We start from the raw sequence: 19,538 nt of genomic DNA on the forward strand, positions 1-19,538 counted from the left end.
AGACCACTGTTGGTTCTTTAACTCAAAGGAGAGGCTCTGTTAGTTTAGGCCACACTGCTGTGCTGAAGCTCAGGAGGAGCACTCTGTTAATAAAGAAAGGAAGGGCTGTCTGACTGGTCCAGCCATCCTTAACTAAACACAACATTGGAGGGAAAGTCTGCCTCACATTGGGGGAGTAATTGGGGCTTCCGACATTTCACGAACTGCTTTTGAAATTCCTTTTGTTTTAAGTAATTGTTGTAATGTGGCATGGGAAGCTGCTAGTTGAGAAACAGCACAATGTAGCCTGTTTGGGCATATAAAACTAGTTGCACAAGCTTTTTTGGATCTACATTCCTAAGTCTTGCATAAGCTACATCTTCCAAAATTAACTTCTGCATTAATGTTCTCCATCCCATGTTTCTTTGCTGTACTTTTTTTGTTCCATTTGGCAGTCCCTTGGTGATCCCTCCTTCCAGCCCAATGTTTTAATTGTTGTGTTTAAGTCTTTGTATGTGTTTTAGCTCTGGTTTCAATTGTTTTATGAGGTGTTGGGGTTTGGGTTGGTTTTAATCATATAAAATTTATTTATTTACTTAAATTTATAGTCCGCCCTGCCCAACCAGGTAGGCTCAGGGCGGATCACAACAATTTAAACACACTACACAATTCATCAGCAGTAGCCATTAAAAATATAAACAATACATAACATTCATTTAAAACATATATTACCACCATATAAATACAGCTATAACAATAAAAACATAGCAGCACGTTATACATTCACCTATCACCATCTATAGAGCACATTACAGCAATCATATAAAGATGTGAGGTGTCTTTGGGCGGAAGGGCACAAAATCTCACCCCTCCACTAGGGGGGAGGGGCACCGCCCAGCATCTCCCATATGCCTGGCGGAACAGCTCCGTCTTGCAGGCCCCACGAAATGATAACAAGTCCTGCCGGGTCCTGGTCTCGCAAGACAGAGGGTTCCACCAGGTTGAGGCCAGGGCCGAAAATGCCCTGGCCCTGGTCAATGCTAGGCAGGCCTCCCTAGGGCCAGGGATCTTTAACAGATGTTTGTCACTTGAGCGAAGGGTCCTCTGGGGCTCATATCTGGAGAGGCAGTCCCGCAGGTATGATGGTCCCAGTCCACTTAGGGCTTTATAGGTTAGTACCAAAACCTTGAACTTGATTCGGGACTCCACCAGTAACCAATGCAGCTGGTGCAGTACCGGTGTTATATGTTCCCATATTGGTGTTCTGGTAATAACTTGCGCCACTGCATTCTGCACCAGTTGTAACCGCCGGATCAGGCTCAAGGGAAGCCCAGCGTAGAGTGCGTTACAGTAGTCGAGTCTAGAGGTGACCATCGCTTGGACCACTGTAGTTAAGTCGTGGGATGATAGATAGGGGGCAAGCTGCCTGGCCTGGCGAAGATAGTAAAAAGAGGCAACCGCTGAGACCTGATCCTCCATTGTTAAGGATCACCCCCAGGGTCCTAACTCTCAGAGCCAGTGTAAGCACTGCCCCATCGAGTACAGGAAGCTGGGGTCCCGAATCCACATTTCCATGACTCAAGTACATGATCTCCGTCTTTGTAGGGTTCAGTTTCAGCCAACTTTGTCTCAATCATCCAGCCACAGCTTCAAAAACACACTCCAGGACATCCGGGGCCGATCCAGGTCAGCCATCCATCAACAGATAAAGCTGGGTGTCATCCGCATATTGGTGACACCGAAGCCCGAAACTCCGCACCAACTGGGCGAGGGGGGGCATATAGATATTGAATAATAATGGGGAGAGTATCGCTCCTTGTGGCACACCACATTTTAGTGGCCTACGAGATGATAACCTCTCCCCTAGCGCCACCCTCTGTCCCCGATTGTGGAGAAAGGAGACTAGCCACTGCAGTGCTGTCCCCCGTATCCCCACATCGGCAAGGCTGTGGGTCAGAAGGTAATGGTCGACCGTATCAAACGCTGCTGACAGATCCAATAAAATCAGCAGCGCCAATCCGCCCTGATCCAGCTGCCTGCGGAGATCATCTGTGAGGGCGACCAACAACATTCCCACCCCATGTCCTGGGCGGAAACCGGACTGGAAGGGGTCTAGGGCCGAGGTCTCCTTCAGGAAATTTTGCAGTTGTCTCTTTGCCACCTGCTCAACCACCTTACCCAGAAATGGCAAATTCAAGACTGGGCGGTAGCTGAGCAGATCGGCAGGATCCAGTGGTGATTTCATCAGGACAGGCCGTACCACAGCTTCCTTTAACGCCCTAGGCAAAACTCCAGAGCTTAAGGACAAGTTAACAATTGCCTCCAAGGAATCCCATAGTCCACCAACACTGGCTTTTACTAGCCACGACAGACACGGGTCCAAGGGGCATGTGGTAGGTCGCACCACCTGCAGAACCCTGTCCACCTCCTCCCTGAAAAGTGGGCTGAAATGATCAAATGTCTGCCCCGAAGACAGCCAAGGGGCCTCTAGTTCACATACTGTATCAACTGTGGCTGGTAAGTTGCAGCAGAGAAACAAGATTTTATCAGCAAAAAAACTCGCAAAGTCCTCACAGCTTAACTCCAAATCCAAATTTTGATGGTCTTGGCCTGATGGGGTGACCAATGAATGGACCACATTAAATAATTTAGCCAGGCGTGAGCTAGCTGATGTAATGGAAGCTGTGCAGTATTCCTTCTTCACAGCCTTCACTGCCATCTCATAGGATCTCATAAACAACCTAGAAGATGTTCTTGTCTCTTCATCACGAGATCACAGCCCACGCGCTCAAGTTGTTTTAGTTCCCGTTTTTGTCGCCTTAGCTCCTCTGTGTACCAGGGTGCTCAGCGATTTCGACAACAAAGAGGACGACGGGGAGTGATTTCATCGATGGCCTCAGAGAGCTGCACCTGCCAGTCCTCCACCAGCTCATCCAATGAACTGCCATGGAGCATCGGTTCCCGTAGAGCATTCTGGAAACCAATTGGATCCATGAGTCTCTGCGGGTGAGTATAAATTTGCTCACCGCCCTTGCAGGGGGGGGGTGGCACCCCCAGCCGAACCTCCAAAACCATGTGGTCTGACCATGGCACTAACTAATTTTATCATGTATGTTTTGATTTGCTATCTAGCTTGGTGACTCTTGTGATGGTAGAAAGGTAGAATATAAATTTTGTAAAATAAATAATTATTCCATTACATTTCCACACACCCAGTTTTGCCCTGAATCCCCCCAAAAAACAGATTTAAACAGACTTTCAAATGTCGTTGGAGCCTGGAATTTAGTGAATCTGCAATGAGAATTCTGTAATTTTGAACAGTCACTTAGAATTTAATTGATATTTAATGTAGCCTTTTAATAATTTTAAGTGCTGCTATCTACTTGGGCCTATAATCAGCCTTGTCTTTATTTAAAATCATAGAACTGGAACGGACCTCCAGGGTCATCTAGTCCAACCCCCTGCACAATGCAGGAAATTCACAACTACCCTCCCCAGAACCCCAGTGACCCTACTTCAGAGATAAAAACCAATAACTTCTGACTGATCCCTTTACATGTTTAATCACCAGTGTATGGATCTGGATTTGTAATATAAGAAATCAAGGCCCCTGAGAAATAGCAGGCCCTTTATACAGTGTTCTTGATTTATGATGAAAGTGAATTCCTGAGCCACGTTGTGTTAGGTTCCACCCATAGCAAGCTAATATAGAATAAATGATAGTCCAGTTCTTCATAAAACATGTTCTAACGAGTAAGGTGAAGCTTCTCATTTAAATAGTGTGTCCCTTGCTTTTGAGGGAATGCTTAAAATTAGCTTGGGAGAGTTAACTGGTGGCAACAATTGTTTCTGAAATTTGGCTGATACAAGTTTCTCAATATGTAATGGGGCACTTTGTTTAAGCCAATGTATGGAATCTGCAGAAATGCAAACTTTGTAAATTACAAAATTTTCTTCAAACTAAGAACAGGCAAGGGTTTTTTTGTTTGTTTGTTTCACATCTGAAAGATATTTCAGACCCTTGATGATATAGAAAGAGGTTTTTGCAGCAAAGACTGGTTTTGGTAAAGCAACTGTGGAAGAAGCAAATGTATAGACTTAGACCTATCCTTCATGGCTACCTGGTCATATTACCAGATACTACCAATTTAGAGCCCTTGCCTTCAAATCTTTTATTCCTACCTCAGAATTTTCATGCAGATGAGAGGGGTATAAGAGAAAGCCTTCTCCACTCCCACTTCACAATAGCATCATTAAGCCATTTCACTTCAAGAAAGTATCTTAAAGCTGCCTTATTACTTATGTTCAGGAATTTATTTCATATTCATATTCTTCCTATTTAAATATTTGTTCATTTTGGTGGTTTCTTTTGTGATGATTTTCTTATTTGCTTTCTGACTGTTTAATATATGTTTTATATAAGGAAGCTGCCGACTCACCGGCAAGCTGGGTTGGCACCTGGGGCAGGACAGAGTGGAGGCGGGACGAAGAGTGGAGGAGGAACGTCCATCCAACGCTGGTCCAGCTGCGTGGTCAGAGCCATTACTTCTTGAGCATCTGCAGGAGCAGCTTGTCACCCTCCCACCCTCCGCAGTTCAGAGCTATCGAGGGGGCTCTGTCACAACTTTATGGGTTGGCGGTTTTTTAGGCATTGGGCCAGATCCCAACAGGGTGAGTGGGCCTGTGGGACTGCTCACCCCGACGGAACTGGAAGCAAGGGTCGCCAGGCAGAGCCGGCAATGGAACAATATGTGCAGAGGTGCCAGCGGCAGGCTGGCGGGTGATGCATCGGTTGGCATCCAGGCCTACGATGCCAACGGGGATCCTGCCCAGATGCCAGACCAATGCTCCATACAGCTGTAATCAATAAAGTTGTGGCCATTTCTAACCCATACAAGTGTCTGGTGTGATTACTTAGCCGCAACGCAGTCCGACATAGCACCTAGGTGGCAACTGCTTTTATTAAATACATACGAGAAAAATCAGCTAGTTTTCATTTACAACTCAGTAATAACAGTACCGTTTGATCTCTTTTTCAAAAACAAATTTTATATCCTTTATTTTCTCTATTTTTTCCAGTTACTCATGTTGGTCAGACTTTTAAGTCAGCTCAGCTGTTATGCTCTACAAAGACCAGTTCCAGTTATGAAGTATGACTTGCCTTTGAAGATCTGAGGACATAACTTACTTTGGAAAACAGACATACAAGATCGAGGAGTTTGTTCTCTTGATAGAACTGAATTATGGCATTTTTGTAATATTAGCATTATTTACAAATATGCAAATAAAGCACATGCCGCAGCAGACTTGGTTTGCCATTCTCTCACTCACTTCTGATCTTAAGCCTGCTATAGCATCAATATTATTTCATATACAAATAGCCAGATGGCTCTAGTCTATGGATACTTAAATCTGGAGAGTGGAGCAATAGACAGACAAAACAGATCTTCCTACACACCTGGAAAATGCCCCAGGTTTTCAGAAAATCTGAAATCTTAAAAAAAAAAAGGTTAAAAAAAAACCAAAATGATTCAAGGAACGTCTGTAGTTTTAACCAGATGCCTTCAGTGGCTGTTGCTAGGCAACCATAACAGTTTAACCAGTATTTGAGGTTTGGTTGCTGTTATTAAAAGGTAGGGAGAGGGGTTACTGCTGTCCCTGAGCCTGGCACAGCTCTCTGCCCTCCACATCATCTGTACTGCTGCTCCTGGGCCTGGTGTGGATCCAAGTGTTGCTGCTGCATTTACCATTGCCACCACCCCTGGGCTCACAAGTTTCTCACAGGTCCCAGCTTGTATTTCTAAATTTACACGATGGCCAAAACTGTGCATACTTTAACCAGATATTGGAGCTAGGGATAGAAAACACAGATCTTTCTACAAACTTGTGAAAAGCCCCACCCGTAACGGAGAACTGGCAACTGTAGGTATAGTGAGGGTAGACTCAAAGAGGCTGAAGATCCACTACCCACTTCAGATCCCCAAAGAGAGAGACCCCCTGCAAACCCCCAACATTTAAGCCAGTTCAGCACAATGTTTGTTGTATTGTGTGTGTGTGTGTGTGCGTGCGTGCATGCACACACGTGTGTGTGTGTGTGCACAAGTGAACAGATGAGCATCCTTTTCACACAGACTCCCATCTTCCCCTTTTTCCAGCTGTTGGAAATTGCAATGTCTGGTGTACTGCAGCAGCAAAAAGGGAAGAAGTGCCTTCTATGCAGTGGGCAGCAAAGATCACTTAGTTTAGACAGTGAGAGCAGCATCTCTCTTGTTTCCTGGGGGTCATTTCCTTGTCTTGTCTCCTACTGGGCTAAATAGATCAATATCCTGCTTCTTCTCTCTCCTGCTTTAATCACTCTTCTACAAGATGTAGTCAAATAGCAAGGACCTTATCTCTCTTCTTCACTCTCAAGTATGTATTTCTTAAATAAACTTTTTAGCCTCTTTAATCAGCACAGTGTAACTTCCCTGCTTTATTTGAACTCTGCCAACTCCAGCTAGGCAGGAAGCTTACTTATGCGCTTACTTATGCCCTGACGCACATTTGGCTTCAGCCATCTCCATTGAGGGATACAGCTATAATCATTAAGAAGCATTACTATTCCTTTTGCCATGAGCGCTGAATCCTTCAGGCACATTACTTTACGTCAGGGCTTTTTTTCAGGGGGAATGTGGGGGAACGGAGTTCTGGAACCTCTTGAAAATGGTCACATGGCTGGTGGCCCCGCCCCCTGATCTCCAGACAGAGGGGAGTTTAGATTGCCCTCCATGCCGCTCAGCAGCGCGGAGGGCAATCTAAACTCTCCTCTGTCTGGAGATTAGGGAGCGGGGCCACCAGCCATGTGACCATTTTCTCTGAGGGCAACCCACTGAGTTCCACCACCTCTTTTTCCAGAAAAAAAGCCCTGCTTTACGTTATATCTTTAGAACAGAGCCATTCACAGACCTCAAGCTCATTCCAGAATGCTACTGGTTTTGTTGGTGTTTAAAAATTGTAAATCACTTTGGGATCTCTGTGAAGCCAAAAATGATGGGTTGTACAAAATAATTAATAATGTCTCTCTCTGTTAAGCTGTCAGGCATTTTGAGCTACAGAATACATTCATAATTAAATATCTCAATCATTGGCATTCATACAAAAACAGCGCTCAATAAAAAATGAACTACCAGAGTGATGAATTTGCTTGTTTATTCATGAGCTTGCCTATAGCATTTCTTTCAGGAAAGCCAACTAAGGAGCTATTTTGCAAATGATTATCTAGTACATGTAAAACACAATTTCCAAAAATAAAGGAGACATGAGTAGGTGATAACTGTAAGTTATTATGAATAAAATGATGCAACATTTTCTTTTGCCTACCTACAATAAAATAATATTATCTAAGAACAAAGAAACACACACAAAAACTACAAGTTGGAGACCAGAATAATATGAATCTGACATTTAAAAATATAACATCATTGCTCAACTGTGATTTTAAATCCTGAACTGTCTTGTGTACTCTAGTCCATAGTTACCAGTTTCTTTAATCTTAAAATTACAAAAATGAAAGCCTGATAATCATTTGAGAAAAATACATTGGCTTATTTTTTTTAACCAATACATCTATTTCAATTGCACATTCTGGAATACAAGAGGAAGGCAATGGCAAACCACCTCAGTTCATCTCTTGTCTTGACTTGACGGTACTTTACACACACACACAATCTGGAATACAGAATCAGGTGCAATACTATGTGCAATCTAGATACATAAAAATATTTGGCTAATATGGGCTTGGATCTGATTCTGCCATTTTGCCCACACAGCAGTAGCTCCTCCAATGGTTTAGCTTTTCCATCTGTGGAAGAGGGGAGGGAAGCTTGTTCTGATTCCTTCTCCTACTGAAGACTCCCAAATTGCTCCTCCATATTGTTCCTTTGGGTCATTGATCAAAACTAATACAATTTCAGGGGCAAAGAAATCTGCAGTGAGACGGAGAGAGGCAGAGAAGTTGCATTCCTCTAGCATGACTCTGCACATGCTGCTTAGGGGATCTATGGTACGGTATATATGCCATTATCCAGAATTCCTCAGCATGGGCTTCACTGGTATGCAGAGGCAGTCTCTACTTGCTCATAGAAATCCTGTTTAATTACTGCTAAATTGTTGGGACTCTTAAGATAAGTGAGAGGAGGGTCAGATGTATCATTTCCCTCCCACTAAGTGGATCCTTTAATCTTTGGACTGGATTTTGCTTTCATCTGTAATCTCTACGCTTCAATGTAATGGTATACACCTTGCCCTTGGAAACTGGGCCTCCTGGGATCCTCTTCCAGCACTATAATTGTAATTTATTATTATATTGTTCGGCTGTATTATTATATATACACTGACAGCTTTTGTTTTTACTTTTATTTTATTATGCTGTTTTTACTTTTAGTTTTATTTTAGGGAGTTTTAGGTAGTGTCTGCTTATGCTTATTTTAATGGAAACAAATATAGTATATTTTTCAAAGTTTTATGGAGCTCCTATGAACACATGGAACTTCACTCTGCTAATTTCATATGGACAATCAGGAATAACTTTGAGCAGCCAAAATTCAAGTAGCTTGGATTCTTTATACCAGCTGTTCTTTGGGCCAGTTATTAGAACTCTTCTAGTCCCTCTTCCCCTACCTAGTTCTTCTTAAAGAACAAAGAAGAAATATTCATGATTGTTATGTCTGAGAAGACTGACTATGTTTTTTCCGTTCTACTGCCTTTTGTAAAACACGAAAGATTGTGTTGGCATTATTCTGTACATTGTAATGAGTTAGATTTAGGAGCTTGTTGAAATCCTCCTCTTGCAGTGAGACCTGCCTTGTGGAATATGGAGAAAAGGCACTAGAGATATCGATATCACCCAGTGACATTTCAGCAGCACTTCGCTCTATTCCTGCAGAAGAAAAGAAAGGAATGTCATCATCACACCCAAGTCATCTTCAAGACATAGACTGTGACAGAGGTGAAATGGCTGGACCCACTGTGTTTTTGTGTGGTTCAATGGAGTGTTGTGGTTGTATTGGGAAGCCCAGATTCCACTCTGAAGTGTTAGACCAGTTACTATGACTCAGTACAGACATAAGGCAAAGCTGTGGCTTATTTTAACTGTTAGTAGTTTGTGAGACCAGGATTCTGGTCACAGATTATACTATTTATTTGTTTAGAAAATATATATGACACCTCTACAGAGATCTGCTTGAGGCAGTGTACAATAAAACATAACCGTTATAACCCAGTCATTAAAAACAAGCTTATGCCATTAAAATAAGCCACCACAACAAGTCACTTAAAACAAGCCAATACCATTAAAACAAACCTGGGCATAACAGCAAAAAAAATACACATTGAGCACCCTAAAAGGATGTAGATAAAATGGACAGAAGCGGACCATAAAATGTTTAAAATGTTTTTTTAAAAAACCCTTACTTTTTAACCTAAAAAGAAATAAAGGAAAAAGGAATATTGTAGCCTGGCATCTGAAAGACAAAATGATAATCTGATTCTGGTTTGTACTGCAAGTCCTGGTTGTAGCTTCTTTATTTGTTGTCCCCTGATTGTCCACTTTCCAGGTTTACCTCAGTTCACTAAAATCTTTCCCAAACCTGGTTTGGTACAATTTTTTTTAGAACGACCACAGTCAAAGTATCTTTGTATGTCATGTGGATGGGATGGTGTGCATTTTGGTAGAGCTTGCCACTAGACATGGACACAAACCCAAAAAATTTAATGGACCAGCGGTTCGTGGTTCAGTGCCACCAACGAACCCAAACTAATGAACCGAAACAAACATTTCTGGCTGATGAACCGGTTCGAGGTTCGTGGTTCATGGGTGTCAGAATGGCCCCCATTGGACTTAGAGAGCCCATATTCCCAGGGAGTGTTTAGCAGGCTCTCCTTCAGCCAGCAACCAAGTTTGGTCAAGATTGCAATAGGGATCTTGGAGTTATACCCTCTCCAATCTGAGGCCCCCAGGAAACTCCCATTCGATACAATTAGAGCCACCAGTTGATGTTGGCCCAGTGTACAAGGGGTTGGCCGTCAGAACTGCCTATCAGGGTTTGCAGGGATGAGATTGGAGTGCCCATGGCTACAGAACACCCCCCTTCGCCCTCCCCCTAGGTGTCTTCTCCCATGTAACCAATTGTAACCAATTTGCAGCTCCATGGTTGGAAGGAAGACCTGCCGATCAAGGTAAGCTGGGCTTCGAATTGGGTTTCCAGGGCAACAGAAGGAGTGCAGACAGAGTTCAGGCATTCCCCCAGCTCCATTTCCAAGGGAATTGATTGATGGTGCCTGACTGTCTGGCTTCATGAACCGTGGGCGAACACAACGAACTGGGCTTCCAACGAATGCTGGTTCATTGGCCATGGACCCTCACGAACCACTGGTCCATGAACAGAAGATCAGGCGGTTCGTGGGGGGGTTGGTTCATAATGCGGTTCGTGCCCATATGACTCAGTTCCCACAGAGCTGCCACTTGCTGTTTTTTTTTTTTTAAACAAAACTGGCAATTGAGATATCACTATAGTGTTATAACATTATAACTATCTATCTACCAGGGCCTCTGAATTCCCAGCTTCTTCTTTTAAAAAAATCTCTTATCTGTTTTTGTTGTAGAGATGGTCTTTCTCCTTTTATTTCTACAATGCACAGGGCTAGAGACTTACCTTTAAATGAAAATTGGGAATTCAGAGGACCTACTGGACAGCTGGTTGTAATGCTGTAGTGATATGTCAACTGCAAATCTCTCTGTTTACAACACAACCTACCTTAGGCTCTTTCTACAGGTGCACATTTTTTCCTGTGCTGGTTTCTGCAGCCATACAGCAGTTAAAAAGTAAATGGCTGTCAAGAAAAATTAGGAGAACCCAAATGACCTCAGAATGCCTTGGGGGAGGGGATCCCCCTCAAGCCATTTTCCCCATGTCACAACAGCAAGGGGGACTCCCCCCACCATTTTTACTGCTCCTCATGCACAGAATACTCCACATGGAGCAGAAACAACAGAGAAGGGAAACATCCCTTCCCTGCTATTTTGACATAGGGAAATGGCTTGAAGTGAAAGGGAAGAACCCTTTGGCTCTCTGTTATTTTTAACAGCTATTCCTCAAAACTACTGTGTAGCTGCAGGGAAACATCCGGCTTGGCCTCTAGACAGCGCATTCCAAGTTCTTCAGAGGAAGAACAGCCAAAGCAAACAGGAATCTTGTGCCCCCATGTGGCACAAGCTGATCCTAGCATACCTTTTTGGGACTAGAGTCCCTAATCATCAGATGCATGAGGTCATCATCACCAATTATTCTGAGTATGAATGGTCTCTTGTATTTTTTCTTGATTACATTTGAATATTAGATCATAACACCTTGCCCTATGCTTTCCCCATTTTGTGATGATTTGATCCTGCATTTTTTTTTCTTTTCATAACCTCAAATATATCTGCCAGATGAAGACTCAGCATCATAAGGGCATGGATGTTCCATGATTAAGCTCTTCCATTGTTTTAAATTTTAAGCAGCTGCTTTGGGCAGCTAATTTGGTCAAAGACATAGCACTGAGGGACAGGAGATACAGCCTTTTTTCTTCTGCACCATTTCCTCAATCTAAACTGTATCCCTACCAGTATGGTTCATGCAAAAGAAGAGTGCGGTAGGAAAAGAGTACCTACTCTGCTCTTCTAGGACTGCTTCCATGAACCGTCATGAGGCCACACTTGAAGGAAACAAACCACTGGAGGTACTGGTCACAGATCTTCCATACGATGGCCAGTCAAGCCCTAAAGTTGTGACCTTAACCAAGTTTACTATGAAATAGGAGGGATGTGATTAAGCAGCAGAGAACACACTTTGCATATGGAAGATCCCAGGCTCAGTCTCCAGTTCAAGGATCTCAAGTAGCAGGTATTGAGAAAGGCCATTATCTGGCTGATACCCTGGAGAGCAGATGCCAGTCAAAATAGGCAGTACTGAGCTATATGGCCACCTGTGCATCTGAAAATATAAGGTAGCTTCATATATATGTATGTATTGTGTGTGTGTAAGTTCTATTGAACCCAGTCACTCTTTTTCTGAAAACATATTTAGAATTAAACTGTACGGTGACAATCAAAGTGTGCTCATTTGAAATGCCAACAAAATCAATTGGCTTGCATCCAAGTAAAGGATGCAAGAGGATCTAAACATAAGTACAAGTACTGTTTTGTAATGGTACTGTTAACTCACCAGGTGCAACGTATCTCTGGAAGGTGTCATTCACTAGTGGGAAATAAATCACTGTGGGGACATCTGGGTTGTCTGCGTCTTCAAACACATAGCATTCCTTTAAGTTTTTCTTTTCTTCATCATTTAGCAGGGTCTTGGGAAATGGAATTCCTTGCTCTGAGAAGTATTTGGAAGCCTGCTCCAGTGGCTAAGGGATGCAAATTGGAAAAATATTTTTAAAGGAGACCAAATTAGGATTTCCAGTAAACAACAATTATATTTAAATTGCACTGAGCAATTCTGACATGTCTTTAATTTTTTATATGCATGATTATCGGTTAAAAACTAAATTTGACATGATTTTGAAATCCATTAACACAACACTTAAATGTTGAACTCTTTCAAACTCAGCTATGAGAACTCTTTTTTGAAAACCCCAAACCTTCAAATAAAAGGAATTGCTGATGAATTTTTAAGCAGAAATATTAGATATGGCAACTTGCCATATTAAAAATGTAATTTTTTTAAAAAAAATCTTTAAATCTGACAGCATCCATAATTGAGAATGATTTGATTTATTTGATTTGATTTATTTGATTTGATTTATTTATGGTCTGCCTTGCTCACTGAGATCCAAGGCAGATTACAACAATGCAAGTGACCATACAATATAATCAACATCTAGGACATTCACTGAGCAAAGTATAATAGTGAAGAACAGTTAGGACTAGAGATGGGCACAAAACGAACCACGGAACAAAATTTCGTACGGAACAGCCGGTTCATAGTCAAAGAACCATGTGTTCCGTGGGACCGCGTTTTTCTGAACCAAACGAACTTTTCTTACCGTTCCGTTGCTGGTTCAGACACTTTTGGCTCCAAATACCCCCTCGCCCAGGCAACGGTGGCAGTCTTTAGCTTGCCACCAATCTGAGGCCTCCAGGCTTGATTGGCAGCTGTCCCTGCCAACTAGAGAGCTCCCACTCTGGCCTATCCAGCCAGGAAAAGGGGAGGAGGGTTAGAATCTCCAAGGCAACTGAGGAGATGGGCCTTCAGCAGCCATGGTAACACCAATCTCTTCCTTCCGAAACCATGCTAGGCAGGTTTTTCTTCCAACCAGAGTGCTCCTGTGTTGTTCAATCTCTTGGCTTTTTCCATAAATAGGGGAAGCCATGTGATTTCTTGAGTGGGAGAGGGAGGAGAGCTTGGTGGCTGGCTGTGATGTTGGGATTGGGATTGAAACTTGGATCTTTGGCCTGCACTTCGGGCTGCTGGAAAGGGGGCTGAAAAGCCTCCTTTCTTTTCTCTTGCTTTCCTGTTTTTCTTACTGACTGGGGACTGGGGAGGTGTTTGGGGAAAGGGTGCTTTTTTCTTTCTCTCCCCCCCATCCTAGTCTTCCCCTCAAACCCTGAACCTCAAACCGGTTTGGAAATTGGGTGAGTTCGTTAAGTTCATGTTTCATGTTCCATGGAAATTAATTAACCATGAACTGAATGGTTCAGGTTTTTTTGGTCCATGCACATCTCTAGTTAGAACATTCAGGGAAACAAATACAATAGGGAATGGTAGTAGAATTTGATTAAAACAAGCATAAAGCCGGGCACAGAGATGAAATCTATCTGAAACAAAGCATAACTAATTTCCATAGCATGTATAGCAGTGTGGAAACTCACTAGTAGAAGCATATCTACATCAGCAGACAGTACCCAATAGTGAAGTGTTCACTCCTCGTCCCTACAAAGACATCTTTCTGAGCTATTTCTCATGGCACGGCCCTATAATCTGAGTAGAAAACCCTCCTGAATAATACAGTCTTGTATAATTTGTGGAAAGACAGGAAAGTGTGAACTTTCCTGGTCTCTTCAGGTAACCCATAAGTGGAAGCTACCACAGAGAAAGCACATGTGCAGACAGCTGTTTGCCCAGCTATAGGGTGGTATCTTCAGAAGACCCTGTTCCAGTAAGCAAAGCTGCTGTGGTGGAATATAGGGAGAGAGTTAGTCACAGAGATATGAGGGGCCAAGGCCATGAAGGGCTTTGAATGTGATAGTTATGACCTTGAATTGAGCCCAGTAACTGATAGGAAGCCAATGGAGTGACTGCAGAATGGGAGTGCTGCACATGCTACATCTAGCTCCTGAGAGTAAACATGCTGCAGCATTCTGCACCAGCTGAAGTCTTCAAGTTGACTTTGAAGAGAGACCAATGTAGAGTGCATTACAGTAGTCTAGTCTGGCTGTTATTGTGCCATGAATCCAGGTGGCCAGATCAGCTGTGCCAAGGTAAGGGACCATTTTCCAGGCTAGAAGGAATACTTTGCTGCCTCCATAGCGTCTGCAAGCTCACACCCGGCAAAATTGTTCCAGGTAGTTCGGTCCTTGGTTTCCCTATTGAAGGGAGGCCAACAAACTGGAAATTCGGCTATTAGCTGTGAGGCTTTTTGGAGCTTTTTTGCAGATAAAATCTCATCCCTCCATCGTAATCTTCTGGCTACGATTGATACAGTAAGGGAACTGGAGGCCCCTTGGCCATCTTCTGGCCCACTTTTTGATCACTTCAGCCTGGTCTCCCGGGAAGAGGTGGACAGGATCTTGTGGCTGGTGAGGCTCCCTAGACCCCTGCCCTTTGTGGCTGGTGAAAGCCAGTGCCGATGGGTTGGGGGGCCAATTGGAGGTTATTATTAATACATAATTGAGCTCCAAGGTTTTTCCCAGGGCACTAAAGGAAGCTGTAGTGAGGCCAATTTTGAAAAAATCATCTTTGGACCCCACTGACCCTTCCAGTTACCGCCTGGTATCGAACCTCCCGTTCTTGAGAAAGGTGATTGAGTGGGCAGTGGGGGATCAGCTACAGGTGTTCCTGGAAAAGACCTCTGTCCTAGACCCATACCAGTCTGGGTTCCATTGGCGTCATGGGGTGGAGACAGTGTTGGTTGCCCTCACGGATGATCTCCATAGGCACCTGGGTTGGAGTGGGTCAGCGCTGCTCATCTTGTTAGACCTTTCAGCAGCGTTCGACACGTTCGACCATGAGTTGTCGGCCCACAGCCTTGCCGATGTGGGGATTCATGGGATGGCCTTGCAGTGGCTTGTCTCTTTTCTCCACAGCTGGGGACAGAGGGTAGCGCTGCGGGAGAGACTGTCTGCACACCAACCTTTGGAGTGCAGCGTCCCACAGGGGGCAATACTCTCTCCCCTGTTGTTCAATCTTTATATGCGCCCCCTTGCCCAGTTGGTGCAGAGTTTTGGACTGGGTTGTCATCAATATACAGATAACACCCAGTTGTATCTGCTGATGGGAGGCCGATCTGATTCTGCCCCGACACCCTGTTGAGAGTCCTGGAGGCTGTGTCTGGGTGGGTAGAACAGAGCAGGCTGAAGTTGAATCCCAAGAAGACGGAGGTCCTGTACTTGGACCATGGACTGTTGGAGGCAGGGATCCTTCTCCTGACCTTTGGGGGGACACCACTTGTACCCGTACCATCAGTTTGGAGTTTGAGCATGATTCTGGATTCCTCCTTGTCTATGGAGGGCCAGATCGTGGCTGTGGCTCGGGCGGCCTTTTCCCACCTTCGGCAGGCCCAGCAACTGGCACCCTACCTCTTGGCCCAGGACCTAACGACTGTGATCCATGCAATGGTCACCTCCAGGTTAGACTACTGGAGTGATGGGATCAGGGCCAGCCCTTCAATTGAGGCAGAGCCAGCCCCTGCCTCAGGCGTTGAACTCTGAAGGAGGCGCTGTGCCGGGCACCCAACAACCGGAGTTCCCTGCAGTGTGTGCACTCCCGTGCACTTGCGCAGGAATTCTCCTCTCTTGGCGCAAGGCATTTCTTCTGGAGTGCAGAAGGACAGCCCTGTCTTCCTGCTCAGCCAGTGCTTGAGGAGCTTTGAGTTCAGCCCCATCAGCAGGGACATTTTTCTCTCTGCCTTCCCCCCCCCCCTCAATTTAAGCCTTTGATGAAGCTTCCGGGAGCAAAAAACACTCTAGCTAGCAGGGGAGCAGTGAGCTCCCATCTGACCTTTTGTCCCCCTTGTTCCCTCCTTTCTTTCTTGACCCCCCCCACCATGTATTAAAAGGAATGACAGTGGGATTGCCCATTGGAAATAATAGGAGAGGCTTGAAGGCCCATTGGAGATAATGGGAGCCAGGGATGCCAATTTACTTGCCTGGGCTCCATTAAAATGCATCACAACACAAAAAATGTTGCAAAGAAAATGTGGAATGGATTTTCCATAAAGGTCTCTGGGACCAGATGGAATACTCTGGGAGTGGAATGACAACCCCCAGAGTGCAATGATGGTCTCTAGCTGTAGAGTTTGTGCTCTAGGACCAGAAGGACAGGTTTCAGAGTGGAATGACAGTCCTTGGAATAGGTTCAGTGCTCTGGGACTGGAAGGACATTGCAGTGCAATGACAGCCCCTGGGAGTAGAAGAAGCATTCTGGGACTGGAATGACAGGCACTAGACTGGAATGACAGACCCTGGGAGGAGCAGAAGTGTTCTGGGACTGGAATGACAACTCCCAGAGTGCAATGACAGCCCCTCAGAGCAGAATCTGAGTGCTGGGAAGGAATGACAGGTTGCAAAGTGGAATGACAACCCCTGGAAGTAAAGAAGCATTCTTGGAGTGGAATTACAGGCACCACAATGGAATGACAGCCCCTGAGAGTAGCAGAAGTTTTCTTGGACTGGAATGACAGCCCCTAGGAATAGAACCTGTGCTCAGGGACTGGAATGACAGGTCAAGGAGTGGAACGACTGCTCCTGGGAATAGGGTCAGGGCTCTGGGACTGGAATGACACCCCCTGTCATTCCACACCCACTGCCATTCCAGTCCCAGTCCACTGATTCTTCTCCCAGGGACTGTCATTCTACTCTGTGGCCTGTGTTGATAGATCAAGATGGGTAGCCATGTTTGTCTGTAGCAGCAGAAAAAAGCAAGAGTCCAGTAGCACCTATAAGACTAACAAAATTTGTGGTAGGGTATGAGCTTTCATGAGCCACAGCTTCACTATTGGAGTCTTGCACTTTTTTGTGTTGTAATGCATTTCAATGGAGCCCATGCAAGTAAATCGTCATTTCTGGCTCCCATTTTCTCTAATGAGCCTTCAAGCCTCTCCCATTATTTCCAACAGGCAATCCTGTAATTCCTTTTAGTACATCCCTTTCCCCCTCCCCAGCTGGCATCAATTCTACTTCTCATCTTTCCTCAGGCTTTGGGGGGGGGGCTGCTTTTGGTGAAAAGAGTGGCTGGTTGTGTGTGCACCACCACAGAGGAAGGAGGAAGTGAGGTGAGACACACACAATTCCCTTTCAGTCCCTGTGCGACAGGTAGGAGCATATCACTATTGTTTGGTTTAAAGTTGTTGTTTTAAATTCTATTACTTTCCTCCCCCCTTCTCCCTTTTGTTCTCCCTCCCCCTTGTTATTGTCTGATCTCAATGCTGCTCCCTCTTCACTCCAGCAGAGCAGCACCCCGCACTGCACCCCCTCTTTATCACCTTCCTTCTTTCATTCCCTAGTTTACATATATCACCCCACCTTCCCCCTCTCTCCCAATAGTTTATTTCAATATTTATACACCACATGCTTAGCTGTCAGCTGCCATTCGCTTTAAATCCAAGGGTGAGGGAGAAGGATGAGCATGGAGGGTAGTTCCTGAAAGGGATCTCTGACAAAGATGATCAATATTTTAAGGCTTGGAGAGGGTCAGAGAGAAAGAGAAGGCTTCAGCTCAGTCCCCCTTCCAAACATCTCTCTCCTCCAAACAGGCCCTGTAAGAGAAGCCCTCCTTCTACTGCCAAGAGTCTCTGGGTTCAGAGAAAGGTGGGAAGAAAGAGAGAGGGAAACTTTTTTACACACACACACACAAAAGGAGGTATATTGTCGAAGGCTTTCATGGCCGGAGAACGATGGTTGTTGTGGGTTTTCCGGGCTGTATTCCGAGCTGTATATGCCAAGACCACGGCAATACAGCCCGGAAAACCCACAACAACCAAAAGAAGGTGTGCTCAAAACTTCAATGCAAGTTGCTGTTTCTGCTCACAAAATAGATTTTTGGCTGACAATAAGAAAAACAAAGATTGTTGTTATTCTCACACTTATTTAAAAAAATAAAATTTAAATTTAAATTAAGAAATAAAAATTAAATGCAAAATGTAAAAAGTTTCAAGTTTTGTGCTTTTCATTTTTCCTACATTTGTTCTGTTTTTTAAAAAACTGGTTAGCCGGGGGGCGGGGGACGCAAGTAGGTATCTCGCCTCAGGCGCCAGAAACCCTGGCACTGGCCCTGGATGGGATATGCCCCATATTGAGGGTCACAGAGGTATCTCTTCCCCCTCACAGTAATAACATTCTCCTTCTAATATTAAATATTGGCAAACAAAAAGTGTATTATATGTGCTGAAGAAACTCTAACCTTGGTTTGTGATCCTCCAGTATAGTTGAAGTGCAGAATGACATCCACTTTCCTCTCAGGTCTCAGAAGAGGTGGGCAACTGGTGTCAAAGAAGAAGGCTGTATCAACCAGTTCCAGGTGTTCTTCGGGGTCTCTTAGTTGATTAGGGGTAGAATCAAGAACAGTATCTACAAAATAGGACACTTCTATCAAGATATAAAAATGGTAACAAGAAAGCTATGAATACCATTCTAGATCTTCAACAATACTAGTTTTCTTGTTCGGTAGAATAATTTCATCACTATTTATTACGTTCATATGTGTCACAACCAACTTATGGTGATCCTAGCAAGGGGCTTTCAAGGCAAATGAGGAACAGAGGTGGTTTGCCATTGCCTTCCACAGCAGAGTCTTCTATAGTGTTCTCCTATCCAAGTATTGACCTTGGATAGCTTCCAAAATCTGATGAGATCAGGTTATACCATGCTAATTTTTTCCATTAATTAACTATTATATTTGCAAGTCTACTAAGTTGGATTACCAGAAAGCCATCCCTGCAGGCTCTAACCAGTCTGATTAATTTTAGCAAGATTCAAGTGTCAGCGTACCACAACTGGGTACTCCTAAACAGACCCACAGAAGTTGTGAATCAACAGCCTAAACATGACCTACTGATGGATATAGAATTAAAGAAAAGGATTTTATATATTACTTTTATACAACACATATATGCCTTGCACTTTCTTCCTATGCTCAGGAGCCAATGTAGTACTTGTAATGCAACCTGTAAGAATATGACACTTGAAACAAGAAGACTTGAAACTGTGTAAGAACTGATATACTGCTTTTAGAGATGCACTTATAAAATGTTATGCATATGTTATATTATTCTATAAGATTCCAGAAGAAATCAGTACCAGAGAGCCTTTTAAAAAAAAA

The 19,538-nt window shown here is 44.0% G+C and overlaps 1 protein-coding gene across 1 annotated transcript in view; it reads right to left on the reverse strand.

Moving 5' to 3' along the window:
* Positions 1-7,150: 7,150 nt before the first annotated feature.
* LOC129324171 (cytosolic phospholipase A2 epsilon-like) overlaps positions 7,151-19,538 on the reverse strand; it is a 77,887-nt gene continuing 65,499 nt past the window's right edge. Inside the window, exons 18-20 of the mRNA XM_054971228.1 lie at positions 18,621-18,787; positions 12,222-12,408; positions 7,151-8,896 (exon numbers count right to left, since the gene is read on the reverse strand). Of these exons, the coding sequence (XP_054827203.1) occupies positions 8,679-8,896; positions 12,222-12,408; positions 18,621-18,787 (572 nt within the window). The 3' untranslated portion in view covers positions 7,151-8,678. The remainder of the gene's footprint in view (positions 8,897-12,221; positions 12,409-18,620; positions 18,788-19,538) is intronic.

Source organism: Eublepharis macularius, chromosome 2, assembly GCF_028583425.1.
Source record: "Eublepharis macularius isolate TG4126 chromosome 2, MPM_Emac_v1.0, whole genome shotgun sequence".
In the NCBI taxonomy this organism is placed as follows: Eukaryota; Metazoa; Chordata; class Lepidosauria; order Squamata; family Eublepharidae; genus Eublepharis; species Eublepharis macularius.